This window comes from Danio rerio, chromosome 25, assembly GCF_052040795.2.
Source record: "Danio rerio strain M-AB ecotype USA chromosome 25, GRCz13ab, whole genome shotgun sequence".
NCBI lineage: Eukaryota > Metazoa > Chordata > Actinopteri > Cypriniformes > Danionidae > Danio > Danio rerio.
In genome coordinates this window covers 3,127,501-3,147,500 of record NC_141045.1, presented here as the reverse complement: position 1 = coordinate 3,147,500, position 20,000 = coordinate 3,127,501, and the positions used below count along the sequence as shown (strand labels likewise).

At 38.6% G+C, this 20,000-nt stretch overlaps 1 protein-coding gene across 45 annotated transcripts in view; it reads left to right on the top strand.

The window, feature by feature from the left end:
• The window catches only part of kcnq1.2 (potassium voltage-gated channel, KQT-like subfamily, member 1.2), a 234,529-nt gene that overhangs the window by 62,861 nt on the left and 151,668 nt on the right, over positions 1–20,000 (top strand). For all 45 annotated transcript variants that reach the window (XR_015525978.1, XR_015525974.1, XR_015525976.1 and 42 more), the window contains 3 exons: positions 11,523–11,633; positions 14,217–14,312; positions 17,976–18,107. Coding sequence is in view for 30 of the 45 variants with exons in the window: in XM_087311489.1 (XP_087167615.1) it covers positions 11,523–11,633; positions 14,217–14,312; positions 17,976–18,107 (339 nt within the window). In the remaining 15 variants the exon portion in view is untranslated. The remainder of the gene's footprint in view (positions 1–11,522; positions 11,634–14,216; positions 14,313–17,975; positions 18,108–20,000) is intronic.

The following is a 20,000-nucleotide window of genomic DNA, read 5'->3' as shown; positions in this document are numbered from 1 at the left end:
GGGGGAATCGGAGAGCTACAAAAGCTCAACCGACGTCTCTTTCACCTCTCTGTCAAAGAGCTTTCTCTGCGCCTCCGTGAAGTGTCAGATCCGTTAATTAAAGCTTTAATTGCAGAGGCTCTTGCTCTCGCTGAAGAGGGTCAGAAAGCGTATGGCCACCCGTCGGCCCTCCACACACACACACGCACGCACACACACAAAAGCAATTGTTTGTATGGAGGATCCGGCATTGAGGAGCTCTTGATGGGGGTCGTCTCTTTTGCTTTTGTCTCTGTGAAGTCTGTAAAACGTACGTCTGAAGACAGGAATTACAGATGGAAATCGAGCTGAACTTGGAAAAAAAAAGAACACTGACAGGGAATTGTTGGATAAAAGTTTCCACTTACCTGATGATTAATTATAAAGCCATCCCGGGAGAGAGCCCTGAGCTCATATGATCCGCGAGCCCGGGGATCCCTCCTGTTTGCAAGGCGAGAGGGTAGTTTGAGCTCAGGTAGATCTGGAGAACTCCCCTGCTGTAGTAGCTAATGAACAGATGGACTGATAGGAGCATGACTATGGATTAGTCAATTAACTTGCATGGTTTTGGACGGTGGGAGGAGACCAGGGAACCCAGGGGAAACCCACGTGAGCAGGGAGAGCGTGTAAACTCCGCACAGAAACGTCGGCTGGCTTGGTAATGACTAGAACCAGAGACGTTCTTGCTGGGGGGCAACAATGCTAACCACTGGGCCACCCATTTACAAAATTAGGAGGAGTAGGGGTGGAAGGGGGGATCCTGGGTCGCTGGTTCGAGCCTCGGCTCAGTTGGTTTTTCTGTTGGAGTTTGCATGTTCTCCCTGCATTCGCGTGGGTTTCCTCCGGGTTTCCCCCACAGTCCAAAGACATGTGGTACAGGTGAATTAGGTAGGCTAAATTGTCCGCAGTGTGTGTGTGTGTGTGTGTGTGTGTGTGTGTGTGTGTGTGTGTGTGTGTGTGTGTGTGTGTGTGTGTGTGTGTGAATGTGTGTATGGATGTTTCCCAGAGATGGGTTGCGGCTGGAAGGGCATCCGCTGCGTAAAAACTTGCTGGATAAGTTGGCGGTTCATTCCGCTGTGGCGACCCCGGATTAATAAAGGGACTAAGCTGACAAGAAAATGAATGAATGAATATTGATAAGGCCGTAGTGTATGAGTGTGAATGTGAGAGTGTATGGTTGCGACTGGAAGGGCATCCGCTGTGTAAAACAAATGCTGGATAAGTTGGCGGTTCATTCCGCTGGGGCGACCCTTGATTAATAAAGGGACTAAGCTTTAAAGAAAATGAATGAATGAATGAATGAATGAATGAATATTAGAGTGATTTCTGTGACTCTGACGACTGGAGTAATGAAGCTGTAAATTCATCATTAAATTCATTGAAATAAATGATTAAATGAAATGATAATCTACTGCTGAACAGTTATTTTATAGTGCATTAACATTTCACAGTTTTATACTTTGTACTGTATTTTTGAGGAAATAAATTCAGCCTTGGTGAGCAGGAGAAGCTGATTTTAAAACATTTTAAAATCCTTCTGACCCCAAACTTTTGACCGGTCGTGTACATTTGTTTATTTCTGAGTTTAGGCGTCGGCTGAAGCCCCCGCTCATTCGTTTTTATCTTTAATCCAGCACAAAATGCTGAGTCTCGGCAAACATAGGAAAACAAACAGCCCTGTAGCTGTGTGTGTGTGTGTGTGTGTGTGTGTGTGTGTGTGTGTGTGTGTCCATTGGAGAGGGCTTTCTGATGATGAGGTGTGTTTGCACTCTTTTCATTCAAGACAGACAAAGCAGGACGAGGCGTTAGACAAGTGCTCTGATGGCGAGAGAGTTTAATCTGGAGAGTTTAATCCAGAGAGACTGTGTGTGCGTGTAAATGTATGTGTGTGTGTGTGTGTGTGTGTGTGCGTGTGTGTGTGTGTGTGTGTGTGTGTGTGTGTTTGAGAGAGAGAGGGAGTCTGTGTGTATTTCTGTGTGTGAGACAGAGTATGTGTGTGTGTGTGTGTGTTTGGGAGATGTGTGTGTCTATGTATTTGTATGTGTGTGTGTTTCTGTGTTTGTGTATATGTTTGTGCGTGTGTTTGAGAGAGTCTGTTTGTGTGTGTGTGTCTGTCTGTCTGTTTGTGTGTCTGTTTGTGTTTCTATGTGTGTGTGAGAGAGAGTCTGTTGGTGTGTGTGTATGTATGTTTGTCTCTGTGTGTGTGTCTTTGTGTGAGTGTGCATGTATGTGTTTCTGTGTTTGTGTATATGTGTGTGTGTGTCTATTTGTGTGTGTGTTTGAGAGAGGATCTGTGTGTGTGTGTGAGTGTTTGTGCGTCTATTTGTAAAAGAGGCTAGTTGTGTGTGTGTGTGTGTGTGTGTGTGTGTGTGTGTGTGTGTGTGTGTGTGTGTGTGAGTGAGTGAGTGAGTCTGTGCATGGTTGTGTTTCTGTGATTGTGTATATGTTTGTGTGTTTGTTCGTGTGTATGTTTCAGCAAGAGAGAGAGAGTGTGTGTGTGTGTGTGTGTGTGTCTATTTGTTAGAGTCTGTGTGTGGTTGTGCATGTGTATGTATGTTTGTCTGTGTGCGTGTATGTGTTTCTGTGTTTGTGTATATGTGTGCGTGTATGTCTGTGTGTGTGTTTGAAAGTCTGTGTGTTTGTCTATTTGTGAAAGAGAGTGTATATGTGTATGTGTGTCTGTGTGTGAGAGAGAGTCTGTTTGTTTTTGTGTGAGTGTGGTTGTGTGTGTGTGAGAGTCTGTGTGTGTGTGTTTGAGAGAGAGAGTCTGTGTATGTGTGTGTGAGAGAGTCTGTGTATTTGTGTGCGTGTGTGGGGGGGGGGGGTGTTGTGCGTGCGTGTGTGTGTGTGTGTGTGTGTGTGCGCGTAACTTTGGGACTGCTAATATTCTCCAACCGACTGATTCATGGCGAGTTATTGAGTCACAGAGTTCAGTCGATGCTCTACGTGTGTGGCAAAACCAAAGCTAACATCCCAGTGTGTGTGTGTGTGTGTGTGGCATTCAGAGCGTGTGGGCTACGATTATAGCGCCAGTTTTTTCCAGCTTTTCTTTATTCTTGCTAAATTTATCTGCTCTTCTTCTTTCTCAATCAAGATTTATGGTTTCTGGCATGTTTAAGAGCAAGTTGAGAAATATAGCTAGTAGCATACTTTATATATTTTAGGGTTCGATTCACCTGTAAATTTGCTTATAGACATAAACATAACACATTCAAACATAATTGTGCTGCTTAATGCACAGTTAAACCCTAAATTGTCAATGTCAATCATTTTTATGAGGCTATAGAAAGATAGAAACATGCTAACAACAACGTTTATTCATGCATTTGCTTAAATGTTAAACATGATAGCAACATGCTAATTCATGTTGATAATATGCTAAATGTGAAAGTCAAACTATCAATATGCTAGTTAATGTAAACAATGTTAGAAACATGCCATCTAGTTGCTAATTCATATAAACAATGTGTTGACCTTAGTAAAACATGTTAACAACATGCTAATTACTGTTAATTATGTTAGAAACATGCTAATTCGTGTAAACAAAATGTTGAATCTTGCTACAAACATATTAACAACATGCTAATTACCGTTAACTATGTTAGAAACATGCTAATTCACGTAAACAAAGTGTTAATCTTGCTAGAAACATGTTAAATACATGCTAATTACTGTTAACTATGTTAAACATGCAGTCAAGCTGTTAATTCATGTAAATAATGTGTTGACCTTAGTAAAAAAAATGTTAACATCATGCTAATTAGTGTTAACAGTGTTAGAAAGTTGTTATTTCATGTAAACAAAGTTTTGACCATGCTAGTAACATGTTAACAACATGCTAATAATATTAACAAATTTTAGAAACATCTTATAAAGTTGCTAATTCATGTAAACAACCAATATAGAAACATAATAACAATATGCTAATTAATGTAACAATGTTAGAACGTTGCTAAATCATGCAAACAATGTTGATCGTGCTAAAAACATGTTAACGACATACTAATAATGATGACAATGTTAAAAACATAGTTGCTAATATATCTAAACAACTGATCTAGAAGCATACTACCAATATGCTAATTCATGTTAACATTGCTGACCATACTAGAAACATGTAAACAACATGCTAATTACTTTTAACAATTTTAGAAACATGATAATTAACATCAACAAGTGTTCACCATGCTAGAAACCATGCTAATTATTGTTAACAATTTTAAAAACATGCTACTTTGCGTAAATGAAGTGTTGACCATGCTAGAAACCATGCTAATTACTGTTAACAATTTTAGAAACATGCTAATTCACATCAACAAAGTGTTGACCATGCTAGAAACCATGCTAATTACTGTTAACAATTTTAGAAACATGCTAATTTGCGTAAACAAAGTGTTGAACATGCTAGAAACCATGCTAATTACTGTTAACAATTTTAGAAACATGCTAATTTACGTAAACAAAGTGTTGAACATGCTAGAAACCATGCTAATTACTGTTAACAATTTTAGAAACATGCTAATTCGCGTAAACAGTGTTGACCACGCTAGAAACCATGCTAATTACTGTTAAAAATTTTAGAAACATGCTAATTCGCGTAAACAAAGTGTTGACCATGCTAGAAACCATGCTAATTACTGTTAACAATTTTAGAAACATGCTAATTTGCGTAAACAAAGTGTTGACCATGCTAGAAACCATGCTAATTACTGTTAACAATTTTAGAAACATGCTAATTCACATCAACAAAGTGTTGACCATGCTAGAAACCATGTTAATTACTGTTAACAATTTTAGAAACATGCTAATTCGCGTAAACAAAGTGTTGACCATGCTAGAAACCATGCTAATTACTGTTAACAATTTTAGAAACATGCTAATTTGCGTAAACAAAGTGTTGAACATGCTAGAAACCATGCTAATTACTGTTAACAATTTTAGAAACATGCTAATTTGCGTAAACAAAGTGTTGAACATGTTAGAAACCATGCTAATTACTGTTAACAATTTTAGAAACATGCTAATTTGCGTAAACAAAGTGTTGAACATGCTAGAAACCATGCTAATTACTGTTAACAATTTTAGAAACATGCTAATTCGCGTAAACAGTGTTGACCATGCTAGAAACCATGCTAATTACTGTTAAAAATTTTAGAAACATGCTAATTCGCGTAAACAGTGTTGACCATGCTAGAAACCATGCTAATTACAGTTAAAAATTTTAGAAACATGCTAATTTGCGTAAACAAAGTGTTGACCATGCTAGAAACCATGCTAATTACTGTTAACAATTTTAGAAACATGCTAATTCACATCAACGAAGTGTTGACCATGCTAGAAACCATGCTAATTACTGTTAACAATTTTGGAAACATGCTAATTTGCATAAACAAAGTGTTGACCATGCTAGAAACATGTTAACAACATGATAATTGTTGGTAACAATGTTAGAAAGTTGCTATTTCATGTAAACAATGCTAGCAACCTGCCAAACATCACTTGGGAAATAATTGAAAAAGAACATAATGTTCACAGGACACACATCTGCTGTTAGCAACTGGAAAAAAATGGGCGGAAAATAAAAACCCACCCTCACAACCAGCAAGACTTTTAGATGTTTTTAGCTTAGTGTGTCCAAGCAAATTTAACGTCTAAAGATGTTAAACAAAATCATTTAAGCTTCTCCACGGTTTAGCCGAAACCCTTTGAAAGCTTTCATTGCACACAAAAAACATTGATCTTCTCTGCTTAAAAGAGAAGGCGAGCGGCCAGAGGAAACAGCAGCAGCTTTGTTAAGTTAGCGAGAGCTGCGCTGCGTCTGGTTATGATTCATGCCGTTTCATCGTTGGGCTCTGGATGTGTCGCGCCAGCTGTGCTCTGCACCTGCAAATCCACAAAAGAAAAACACTCAGAACAACCAAACGGCTCCCCTTCAGCTCAACCCGACCAGCCAGAAAGAAAGAAAAAAAGCCTAAATGAGATCCTTTAATGTCTCGATTGTCTCTTTTACACAATGAGATGGAGAATGAGACACGTTTGCTTACATCTGATGCTTCTCTGATGTTTGTCCTGGGGAAAAAAAGACAGTTTTAGAAAAGATCTGTGTAAACAGTGCTCAGTACGGCATTCACAGTAATTTTACAGAACCCCATACAGAAAAATGAGACTTGGAAATATATGAAAATTACATATATGACATATATATGAGCAATATCACACGAGTAGGAGTCCGATATGGCTGTATATCAGCACTGGTTAGAGGCGTGCATTGGCACAAGGCCGTTAGCATCCCACCAGTGCTGATATACAGCAATATCGCACTGCTACGAGTGTGATATTGCGTTTATACAACAGTTTAACAACACAATCGTGAACATAAATAAGAAAATCAAACACGGAGAGTCTAAAAACCCTTTATTATTAGGAACTACTTTCTTCCGCCATTCTTTCACATCTGCAGCTGATGTCAGAACAGCAGAAGCCGTTAATAATTTACCAGCGTCACTTTAGAGATAGTGTTTGATTGACTCTGTCTAAAGTGATGACAAAACTGATGATTTTGCTCAGACTTTAAGATTATAAGGCTGAACGTGACATGAAATGCCATCCATCTACAGAGATCTCCTCTTACAGTGTTAGTCTACAATATTTCTCTGTTGCAATCGGGATATCACAATAATTAATCCTGAAAATAACAACGAATTCACTAACGTTACCAGACTGCTGTTGTGTTTGCGATAAGGAAAAACGCTAAACACAACACACATTCCTGATATGTGAGCAAATCGGTATAAATACAGCACTACAACATACAAAAGAGAGAAATCGACTTCGGGGAGAGGGTGTTCGGGGGTGAGGCACGCGCTCGTGTCTGTATCCAGAAGTATCGCTGTAAAAAAGCAGAGAGGAGAGGAAAAGTCACGCCAGCAGGTCAAATGGGCCCTCAGTGAGTGAGTGAGAGAGATAGAGAGTGAGAGTCATCACCAGATAGAGAGAGAGAGAAAGAGACCAGTATTGTCATCACCTTTATCCTGTTTTACAAATTACCATTAATCAATTTTAATTTTTATTAATCTTTTTATTTTTGCTGATCTATATATTTTTTTATTAATCTATTTTTATTTTTTTATTTTATTTTCTTTATTTCTGTATTATATTTTATGCTCACATTTGTTTGCACTACTGCCTTTTTTGCACTGTTTTGTTTGTACGCAGCGACGCTGTACTGCTTCGGCAATACAGTACAGTTATTTGTCATGCCAATAAAGCGCCTACAATGTGAAATATGAAAATGAGAGAGAAATGGAGTACTTTCATTCTCTCAGTCGCAGTGAAATAGGAGCTTCTGCTGTAAGTGTCAGTGAAAGACTGATCCAGCAAACACACATGCAGTGAAATTGTGCAGTTTCTGCGTTTTTAAGTAGTTGTAGCATTGTAATTACTTGCGCTCGCCTTCCTTGCCATAGTAAGCTACGACGACATAATGCATATGAGATGAATGACGCCAGTACACAATAAGCAGTTATTATTATTACTGAACCGATACCGAATTGTCCCCGTCTGCATCGCGGTGCACAGAAGAAACAATTAATTTTGACACCCCTAATATCTATGTGTCGTTCCACTCAGAAAAAAATTAAGATTTATTCCTAATTATAATATCCATGTTGTTGCATAAACATGTTTTATGTGGAGAAAAGTTATGGGAATAGCATATTTTCCAAGCCAGTAATGCTTGTTGGTAAAAGTTAGTTAATTTTATAGGGAGTTTATTCGGAGCAAAATTACATTTAGATGGGCACTAGTGGGAGGGGCTTTCCCCCCTCTGATGACACGTACAAAGGGAGAATGCCAATCAAAGGGCTCAATTTTGACGATCCATGCGCAAAGTGCAGGGCGCAAACGCATTAAGGGCGTGTCCGAATCCACTTTTGCTATTTTAAGGATGGGAAAATCCGCTTTGCGCCGTGGCGCTTGGTCTAACAGGGTTGAGCTTATTTTCTTAATGAGTTATAGGTGTGTTTTGGGAATAAACCAATCAGAGTCTCCCATTCCCTTTAAGAGTCAGTTGCGTTGCGCATTTGCTATTTACATGACGGACTTTGTAAGTGGAAAAACTGAACACTTCACTAGAGAGAAAACAGTTAAACAGAGCATCTACAGGTGAGAATGAGAGATGAGCCGCCTAATTGTTTACTTTCACTTTCGCTCTTGTGGATAGGGAAACCTTGTACGCAAAGGCATCAATTAGCCTATAAATGTCACAGTCACATAAAAGATGAGGAACCCAATTGCAAGCGAATAACAGTCTTTTAATGAAAATCTCACAAAACAGGAAAATAGGTGAGTAGCTGGAGGTATATTTGATCTTTACAGGGAGAAAAAACAGAACAGAGCTGGATTGGCAGTGGCGATTAAACCTTCATGATAAACGTCAACAGAGGGGATCAAACATTCATCTGTGATGAAAATAGAAAGCATCGAGAAGCAGCAACAAATGAATCAACCAGCCCACTCACCAGCAGCGAAACCAACTAGGAGAGCCTGATAAAACACAGAAGACCGTGAACATACAACAAACTGACAAAGTGAGACAGGAACGCTGAACACTTATAGGAGTGGTAATGCGCTGCACCTGTAGCGCGCTGATTATCAGCTGAGCGGTGCTAAGCAACGATACCGGTGACAACGATCATGTGACCGCTCAGCTGATGACATGAAAACAAACAACCACTGACAGTCACGCGACTCCCACACAAACACAGAAACTGATGCACACACGCTAGAAACACACAATCGCTACATAGAATAAACTGTCACCCAGCGCAGACACATCAAAAGAGAGCAGATAGATCCACAACCGTGACAATAAATAATTAATTTAGTTTGTTTAGCGCAAAGATTTGTTTCAAAACTATTTCTAAATTCAGTTCTAATTCCCAGCAAACGAGTAAATGAACAATAATAACGAAGTGTGCTCAAAAACCTGAGTTATATCTAAAAACACCTGGGGCCTCATGTATCAACGCTGCGTACGCACAAAAACTTTGCGTACGGCAGGTTTCACGCTCAGAATCGCTCACGTTTGGATTTACTAACGATGAACTGAACGTGGGAATGTGCGCAGCTCCACGGCAGCTTTCTGGCTGGCGTACGCACATTTTTTTGTGCGTGTCTGTTTTATTTCCATTGGCGACTCCTAGAGGCAGTTGTGTTAAATTCCTCTCTACAAAGTGTCTGAGCCTTGCAATGGCAGCTGTATGAGACGGGTTCAGCAGGTATATAAGGTTTCCATACCATACATTTGACCAGCTAAACATTAAAGCACAATTTGCAGCAGTCACCTGTTTTCCCAATGTAATCTGAGCAATCTACTGCACGCACATTGCTATAAAGACACTATCTGAAGATGAATTTGCATGCGTGAATCAGAAACATTTCCATTCAATAAATGTGCAAAATAAAATATGATGCACAAACTTATTATTGATTCTTACTTGTCTTTCTCGTGATAAATAGTTGGCAAAATCTGATATGTAGCGGGGGAAAAAACAAGAAAGAGATCATCAGACGCTGGATTCGAGCCGAGATCATGCTCGAACGTATCAATTCATGATCACATGCGTCTTACGAGCTGCGCCACTGAGACTGTTAAGAGTACTGCAACATTTTACAGATATAAACCACACTATTTCTTTTTTTAATTCACTCAGTGCGATGTTTAGACCCAACTGTGTTAACCGCATCAGCTAAACTCTCCCACTCTATTTCTTTCTTTTGTTGTTAATTCCGGAGAACAAACTTGCAAATAACACCGCTTTTCTCCAGTCTACCTCCGTAAGCAGCACCTCCAATTCACATTCTGTTCAAAGTTTCTCTTTTTGCTTGATTTTGCCGTTGCTTTTTCGTTGGGTTTTGCAATTAGCATAGTCATTAGCATATTCATACGGGGGAGGAGGCAGGGAGGGGTTTTGTGCTCTTGCATGATGCGCTCAGTTTCACGTTTATTCGGATGTACAAAAGAATATGCGTGAGATTCGGCGTACGCAGTGTTTCCTACATCTGAAATTTTTTCTGCGTACGCACATTTACAGCTTTGTGCGTACGCAATGTTTTAGTAAGATTTCCACGCAAGTCTTCGTACATGAGGCCCCTGCTGTGCCCATATGGTCTAAAACCTGCAGGTGGGCAAATCTAAGCTTGTTTTTAATAAAACAAATATAAATATGGATATAATAAATAATACTGCTAATAATAATAACATTATACAAAAGCAAATTGTTATGAATGAACTGAAAAAGCCTCCCGAGATGAAGAAGGCTTGAAAGTATGGTTTTTATATTTATGTAGGCTAGAAAATAATAATTTTTATAATATTTTAATCCCTTATATTTATATCATATATATATATATATATATATATATATATATATATATATATATATATGTATATATATATATATATATATATATATGTATGTATATATATATATATATATATATATATATATATATATATTTATTTATTTATATATATATATATATTTATATATATATATATATATATATTTTATATATATATATATATATATATATATATATATATATATATATATTTTTTTTTATATATATATATTTTTATATATATATGTGTGTATATATATATATATATATATATATATATATATATATATATATATATATATATATATATATATATATATATATATATATATATATAGCCTTATTATATCCTATATATATCCTTAAAATTTTAATTATTTTTCATTTGTAAAGATATTTGCGTATTGCTCTACATCTTGTGTGTATTAAGCAATGTGTAAGTGACACGCACAACTAACGCTCTGCGCTGGACTTTAGACTAGCTTTGTTCTGATCTAACGCTCTGCGCTGGACAATAGACCGGCTTTGTTTTGGTCTATAGAACAGTCTAATATAGTTTCTCAAAATAGCAATGCGCCTCAACACACCTCCTTTTTTAAGACCAGAACGCCTGTGGACGCACATATGAGCGCAAATGCATTTGCTATTGAAGCAGCGTGCTGCAACACGTCAAAATGACTCTTGCGCCAAGCTGAAACTAGCCAACAACAATTGCGTTGCGTATGATAGGGCCCAAAGTCTTTCTGCAAACTGATTTTATCAAGTTTGATTATAAAAAAAATACAATTAATAAATGTTTACCTTTAGAAAATGGTTATATTCCCACACTGCTGACACACAACAGTTTAATAAGGGATTTTTGCATAATAACCCTCCTTTAAAATCAACAAAATGCATTAAAGGAAAAAAAAAGTAATCTGAATATGTTTTTCATTTTGCTCACGTTTTCTGACTAAGTGACTCATAGCATGGGTTGCTAGGGCGCCCCGGGCGGTTGCTAGGTGTTCTCTCAGGTCTTTGTGGTGTCTCTATTTTATCACATCTTAGCAAACAGCATTAGAAATGATGAATGTGAATGCCGAGCTGTGTGTTTCTCCTAGGTTACTGTGACCACGATCGGCTACGGAGACAAAGTCCCTCAGACGTGGATCGGGAAGGCCATCGCCTCCTGTTTCAGCGTGTTTGCCATCTCCTTCTTCGCTCTGCCTGCGGTAAACACACTGGCTCCTCTCTTTCTCTGCGCGCACACACACATTCTGTGAGCTTGTCTGGCGCCCCAGGGCAGTGTTTTCCTATAGAGGCCCTCCAGTAATGGGGTCTGGGGTTAATGTGGTCCATTTAAGAGTGATAGGGCCTCTAGGGGCCGCGGGGGCCCGCGGTGCTCATGTTACACATTATATAACATGCATCTGTGACAGGATAAAGCACAATAACTGAACAAATCAGGACTGAGTGATAATTATGCACCAACATAGCTGCATACTTTTAATTATAGTCTTAAATACAGTGTCATAAGCACAATAAAGTGAATTGATGTATTAACAAACAATATATGGTAGTATTTGTTATATTTAATGAGTATATTATAATATTGTAAAGCATATATATATATTATTTTGGTCAATAAGCTTCATCTAGATGCCTTTGCCTTTCATATAAGCCACTTCTGATACCAAATGATCAACTAGAAGTCAAGTTATTATTTGTGGTTCCTAAAACTTAAATAGGTGACAAGACTTTTGTCCAGTAGTGTATTCATAATATTATTATTTCACATAAATAACTAGAACCTAAAGTTTATTGATAAACTTTGATGTTGGCTTGAGAAAGCCAACGTGACTGCGCTAGGACTGGGAATGGCAGTTGGCAGGAAGCACGGCGGCGGTTGCTAAGTCGTTGCTAGGCAGTTGCTAAAACAATTATGGCATAATGCCCAGGTCCCTACGATGTTCTGATGTAGAGATATTGCTATTTTTAAATGGTTGCTAGGTTATACTGTTTTATTGCTATGGGGACATTTGACAGGTTAGTGAAGATACATCAAAGCTTCTTGTCAATATGAGTGATCTAAATCAACCCCGATGTTTCTATGGCAGTCTTTATGAGTGTCAAAAACTGGACTTGAACATTATGTATTCCTGGTGTTGGGTTGTGGCTGGAAGGGCATTCGCTGTGTAAAACAAATGCTGGATAAGTTTTGAGAAAGCCAACATACTGTTATGCTACTGTGTCCTTGAAAACAAACGTATCTCCTCCTATGCCGTTCATGCCACAAGGCCCAAATGTGGTCAAAATGTGCCTTCTGCATTCAAGATTGTTGCTATATCTCCTCATGCCTGTAAGACTTATAGTTTTTTTAATAAAAAAATGTTAAATATTAAATTTTTATAATCCGGGCATATAAAAAAATTATACAAGCCCCAAATTTGGCCAAAAGCTGTATTTAGATGCGGTAGATTTTGTTGCTATATCTTTAAGGTTTATCAGACTTATAGTTTTCCAATAAATAATTTTTAAGCATTTTTTTTTCTCAAAATATGGCAAGCCATTTTTGACTTAAACTCCATATTTTTTACTGATATGGCAAGCCATTTTTGCATGTATCACCTTCACACTTATTGACCATTGTATTTTCAAAAAAATACGGCAAGCCATTTTTACATAATGTTCATTCCCTTAGCCCCTTTATTAATCAGGGGTCGCCACAACGGAATGAACCACCAACTTATCCAGCATTTGTTTTACACAGCGAATGCCCTTCCAGCCACAACCCAACACCAGGAATACATAATGTTCAAGTCCAGTTTTTGACACTCATAAAGACTGTCATAGAAACATCGGGGTTGATTAAGATCACTCATATTGCCAAGAAGCTTTGATGTATCATCACTAACCTGTCAAATGTCCCCATAGCAATAAAACAGTTTAACCTAGCAACCATTTAAAAATAGCAATATCTCTACATCAGAACATCGTAGGGACCTGGGCATTGGCTTGTTTGACTCATGCTAGCAAATGGGACTTCCTGTGTACTATGCATGGTAACAATGATAATGGAAGCCAAGTGCTAATAACGATTAGCTACATGCTGTGAATGATTATCTAAATGCACTAACATATGCTAGAAATGCCTAGTCAGTATTACCATTTGATCAAACATGTACACGAGCATTGCCATTTAGCAACTGCTTAGCAACCACCTAACAATGCCATAAACGTTTGACTTTCTCAAGCCAACATCAAATTTTATCAATGAACTTTAGGTTCTAGTTTAGTTATATATTAGGGCTTCCCACAAGTTTGAAATATAAGTGGGGTGGTAGCCGCATTGAAACGCACCTTTTACCCACAGCACATAATTGGTCAACTACATCCGACAAAAATAAAAAATATGTGATTTTTAACTATATTCTGACTTTGCTCAGACTAAAGTCTGGTCACTGAACAGAAATAATGTCCAGTATAGAGTATAAAGTCCTGCTGCAGTGGAGAGAGAATGAATATTGTGTCTGACTCCATCATGAGCTTGGAGGACTGCATCCATACATCTCTGACATGACTCACATCACTGATTAATAAAGTCATATGGAATGGCAAAGAAAGCGTTCCTGCAGGACTCCCAGAGTTCATCAAGATCCTTTGTGTTCATCCTCAATGCCTCCTCCTTCATTTTACCCCAGACATGCTCAATAATGTTCATATCTGGTGACTGGGCTGGCCAATTAATTAATCTATGTATTTGTTTGTTTTTATTATAATTTTTTATTAAATGTTTTTGTCCTCTCTGTGCACAGGGCATTCTGGGGTCTGGTTTTGCTCTTAAAGTCCAGCAGAAACAGAGGCAAAAGCATTTTAACCGTCAGATTCCAGCCGCGGCCTCTCTAATACAGGTGAAAAAACACTTCTCTCTTTCTTTGTACTAATACTATGGTCACAACGCATTCAATTACACTCATTCAATCTTTCGGATGAGATGTTAAACCGAGGTCCTGACTCTCTGGTCGTTAAAAATCCCAGGATGTCCTTCGAAAAAGAGAAGGGGTTTCACCCTGGCATCCTTGCCAAATTTGCCCACTGGCCTCTGTCCATCATGGCCTCCTAAACATCCCCATATCATAATTGTCTTCAGCACTCTGTCTCCTCTCCACCAATCAGCTGGTGTGGTCTGGCGCAATATGGCTCCAGGTGGATGCTGCACACTGGTGGTGGATGAGGAGATTTCCCCCAAATGTGTAAAATGATTTGAGTGTCCAGAAATGTGCTATATAAATGGATGGAATTGTTAATTATAATTATGATAATAATCATTTTCAGGGTTCATACTAGTGCTGGAAATCCTTAAAATTGCTTCACCTGTAATGTAGTGTATTCAATGTTTAAAAAAAGTGTTTAGGTTTTGGATAAAGTGCTTGAAACTTCTTGAAAATGCATTTGTGTTGCTTTCATAGTTTATCTTACTTAATTTCTTAGATTTTTTTTTTGCCTGGTTTCTAGTCCAAATATCTACAATTTCTTAAATTAAGAGACAAGCAATCTTGTTTTAAGAAATAATATGCCAATATTAAGTGAGTTTGACCTTTTTTCCTAAGCAAAATAATCTGCAAATGGGGGTACGCAACACAATCTTGTTATTTCTATTGACAAAAGATTATTTTGCTGACCACATTGGCAGATTATTTTGCTTGTTTTAAGGAAAAACTCACTTAATTTTGGCATTATTTCTTAAAGCAAGATGATGTTTCGCTTGTCTAGAAAATGCTTCAGAATTTAAGAAGTTTTACACATTTGGAAAAAAGTGAGTAAAGCATTTTTACAGTGTAATAATAATAAGCTATTTAAATAAAATAAATCTTTTTGCATTTGCATAAATATAATGCCTTGAGATTATCACTCCGAGAATGAAAAAGGCATGAAATTAACATAAATTTATATTTAAGGTGAAAGATGACACATTTACAATTTGAATAACCAATATTTATGGGAGTAAATAACAGTAATTTAATGATGGGCTTGGGGCAAACATGCCATCAAAAGCTGTTTTAAGAGTACTATTCTATAATACAGCAGTGTTTCTCAACCTCGGTCTTGGAGGACCACCAGCACTGCATGTTTTGGATGTTCCCTTTGTTGATCACACCCATTACATTCCTTTTAGTCTCTGCTGATGATCTGAATCAGGTGTGTTTGTTTAAGGAGACATGGAAAATGTGCAGACCTGGTGCTCCTCCAGGAACATGGTTGAGAAACACTGTATTACAGAGTACTGTAACAAGTAACATCTGAAATAAGGTGATGAAGGATGTATGTAAAAATGTATTTACCTCACATCTTAAGGGCTGGAATAATTTGAAAATGCACCTGGAATGTGCTTAAAGTGCTTAAATTTGACCTTAAAATCGTGTAAGAATCCTGAACACTGCACTGTAGCAAATACTATCTGATTAAGTGCTGGAAAAGTTGCACCTGGAAAGTGCTTAAAGGGACCTAAAAAGATTTAAAAGAAGTCTCTAATGTCCCCCACTCTTAGAAATAAAGATTCGAGAGCTGTCACTGGGGTGGTACTTTTTTAAAAGGTACAAATTTATACTTAATAGGTCCATATTAATACCTCAAGGGTGCATATTGGTACCTAAAAAGTACAAAATTGTTCCTGTTAAAAATTGTAGGTATTAATACATACTTTTGTGGTACCAATATGGACTCTTGATGTACAAATGTGTACCTTTTAAAAAGGTACTACCCCAGTGACAGCTCACGTACCTTTATTTCTGAGAGTGCAGAGTGAGAAATTTCAGCTCAAAATACCACAACTCTTTGAAACTGAATCTTTAAGGCTTTGATCCTAATGGTGCCATTTTCAACCAAGGCTCATTCTGGAAACGTAGCCCTGTGGATATATCTGGAGACCGCAAAATACATCCTGGGAGGTACGTATTTGTGCAGTTTTTGTTTTTCGCGAATCCACGAGAGGCTTATCGCCTTGATCGCCTTTCGCAAGCGCACGATGTTCGCTCCCGCGCTGTTCTCACGTAAAAAACCACCGGAGGCCGCTGTCGAGCAACCATCTGTCTGACTGACTGTATGAATGACGATTGACTAGACGGCCGGCCAATCGGCCGACCCGGGCACCCTCCTTTTTCCCTAAACCCAAGCGACGGTTTACAAAAGCCGTGCAAAAAAAGAAAAGCCCTCATCCGATTTTGACCGCATTTTTGGATTTCACCGCATTCTCGCCCTGTTACGAACTCGTTCGGTCTATTTTTCCATTTCTGTTTTTTGTCTTACCTGATTTCTGGAACCGATCTTCCCCGGACTGGAATTCGGTCATTGAACGTGGCCGGCTCCTCCTCCTCTGGCCCTCTGCTCTGCCACCATAACACGACGAGCTAACTGGACAAACTGGTTGCGGCGGGAAAGCCCTCCACACGGAGGTGAGCCGTCAGCCGGCGAGCGCGAAGAGGATCGGCGTCACACCGCCCAGTAGAGTTCGCTTGAAAAAACAAAATGCAGCCATGCGTACCTCCAGCCACGTAAATCGCGCTCTCCAGAAATGTCCGCAGGGCGGCGTTTCCTGAATGAGCTTTGGTTGGCCGTTTAGGTGACTGTCCCTTTAAATTCAAATGAGATCAATCAGAAGAGGGCGGAGCTAAAAATGCCTATGTTTCAGCATAGTGGCAGGTTTAAAACAGCACTGATGTTATCTCTGTGAAAAACATGCAGGTAGCTTTGAAAACTCTAATGGCTAATGTAAACTCTAATGGCAGCTTATGTTAATAAGCGATTGATGGTCAATTTTCCCCCTCTGATGACACGTACAAAGGGAGAATGTCAATTAAAGTGTTTCTGCAGACTGCTTTTATCAAGTCTGATTATATAAAACACAATTAATATATCTTTACCATTAGAAGCTGGTTATATTGTGTTTAAACCCCTTATAGAAGTGAATTTTACATAATAGGTTCTCTTCAAAGGGACAGTTCACCAAAAATAAAAAATAAAACTCACTTTTTACTCACTCTCAAGTAGTTATAAACCTAAACCAAAGAGCTTAGAATGACCAAGAGGCGACACTCAATAGAACGTTCCATTGCAACAGCAGCGCCCAGCAACAGCCCTGGATTCCGCCATTTTGGAGTGAAAGCTGTCGGCTGTCCATTGGATCTTATTGCTGTCTTGATGGCAAGCAGCTGCTATGTTTTTTATTTATTTATTTAAAAAAAGTGCATTAAAGCTGAGATACAACCTGAAAGACAACAATACAACACTTCCTATCACAATCATCAGCATTTTTAATGGTTTATTTTACAGATTTATAATATGCTGTTGGAGTTTTCATTCCTAAATAGCCGCTGCGCCATCTAGTGGCTGTTTCCCATATTGCACTAGAGTGTCGCCTCTTGGTGATTCTATGCTCTTTGCCTTAACATAACAAAGAAACTTGGTTTGGAACAGGAAAGGGATGAGTAAAGGATAACAGGATCTTCAGTTTTGCGTGAACTACCCCTGTAAATCTGACATTTGGAAAAGGTGTAAGAACCCTGCGTGTTTTCCAGACGCTGTGGAGATGCTACGCTTGCGAAAAGTCAGACAGCTGTACGGCTACGTGGAAGATGTACGTGCTGACGGGCGACTATATTCCCATTATAAACTCTGAAAACTCCAGTCCGGGAAACTTCAGACGACTGGTGAGCACAAACACTCTCTGCAAATGGATCTCTCTCTCTTTCAAGGCCTTTGTGTTATTGGTTTTTGCTTATTGTCACGCTCCTTCCTGTTGATTGTCCTGAATGAGCCTCCGTAGTAAAGCCCTACACAGTGAAAGCATTTTTCTCAAGGGTTTATTGTGTGTTGAGTCTTTTCTATAGGCTACATGTCAGTTCCCAGAATGCATCTATAGTCTCCGAGGATGAAGGTAAACAGTAGAGGGTGTGATGGGGGTTTCAGATGATGTTAGATTAGCGGTGACTCTTTAGCTTTATCTATAATAGATTATTTTCGGCATGGATAACTTGCCTTTTTTGGGCGATTTATCCCGTAATATTTGTCTTTGTTGGAGTATCTTATTTATATTTGTGCATTTGTTTGTTGAAATAGTTCCTGGTTTGAAAGATCACACATAATATCAAATAGTTTCTACTTGCAGAATAGTTTTTTTTTTGTATTAAAAATAAATCTAAGACCATGCTGTATCTGATGATCAACATCTCTCAAAGTTGATATTTTATCCAGTACTTTATTGTATTTCCTGGATTAAATAAGTATTATTTTAACTGCTTACCACATTAGAAATCTGTCAACAGCATGCTAGTTATTGTTAGCCTACTAGAAATCTGCTGACACCCTACAGAAAAAACGAGCTTAAACCAGCCTAGGCTGGTTGGCTGGTTTTAGCTGGGCGACCAGGCTGGTTTTAGAGGGGTTTTGGCCATTTCCAGGCTGGTTTCCAGCCATTTCCAGCCTGGTCTTAGCTGGTCTGGCTGGGAGATGACCAGCTAAAATCAGCTTGACCAGCCTAGCCAGGCTGGGAGCCCAGCCAAAACCAGCTATGTCCAGCTTAAACCAGGCTGGAATTGACTGGAAACCAGCCTGGAAATGGCCAAAACCCCTCTAAAACCAGCCTGGTCGACCAGCTAAAACCAGCCAACCAGCCTAGGCTGGTCTAAGCTGGATTTTTCAGCAGGGCAGCCTGATAATTTATGCTTACTATGTACTTACTGTGATGGAAACACACAGACAACATGTTTAATCATGCGTTAGCTAAATATGCTATACACCTGTCTTGCAACATGGTAATTCATGTAACTATGAGATAAACATGCTAGACACATGTTAGCAACATGTGCTAAATGTGATGGAAACAGTCATCGTGCTAATCAGTGTTGTTCACCACGTTAGAAACAATTGTTGACAATGTTAACTGTAATAGAAACAAGTTGTTAACGTATGTAGAAATGTGTTTGCATGCTAATTCAGGTTACCAGTGTGATAAATATTGTGTAAATGAGCATGCTAATTCTGTAAACATGATGTTAAAAATGCTAGAAACATTGTAACAAAATGCTAATTCATGTAAACAACATGTTAATAATGGAAAACATGCTAACAACATGCTAATTCATGCTAACAATGTGCTAAAAGTGATGGAAACAAGCTATCGACATGCCAAGTCATTTAAACAATGTGTAAATCATGTTAGAATCATGCTAATAACATGCATATTCATGATAAGAATATGGTAAATGTGATAAAAATCTATCAACATTAATTATGTAAACAATGTGTTAACCCTGCTGAAACAACAAGCTTAAACCAGCATTGGCTGGTTAGCTGGTTTTAGCTGGTGGACCAGCCTGGTTGGGTTTTGGCCATTTCCAGGCTAGTTTTAGCTGGTCAAGCTGGGAAATCACCAGCTAAAACCAGCTTTACCAGCCTAGCCTGGCTAGGAGCCCAGCCAAAACTATTTCCAGCCTGGTTGAGCTGGTTTTAGCTGGTCATTTTCCAGCCTAATTAGCTAAGACCAGGCTGGAAATGGCTGGAAACCAGCCTGGAAATGGCTTAAATCCCTTAAACTAGGCTGG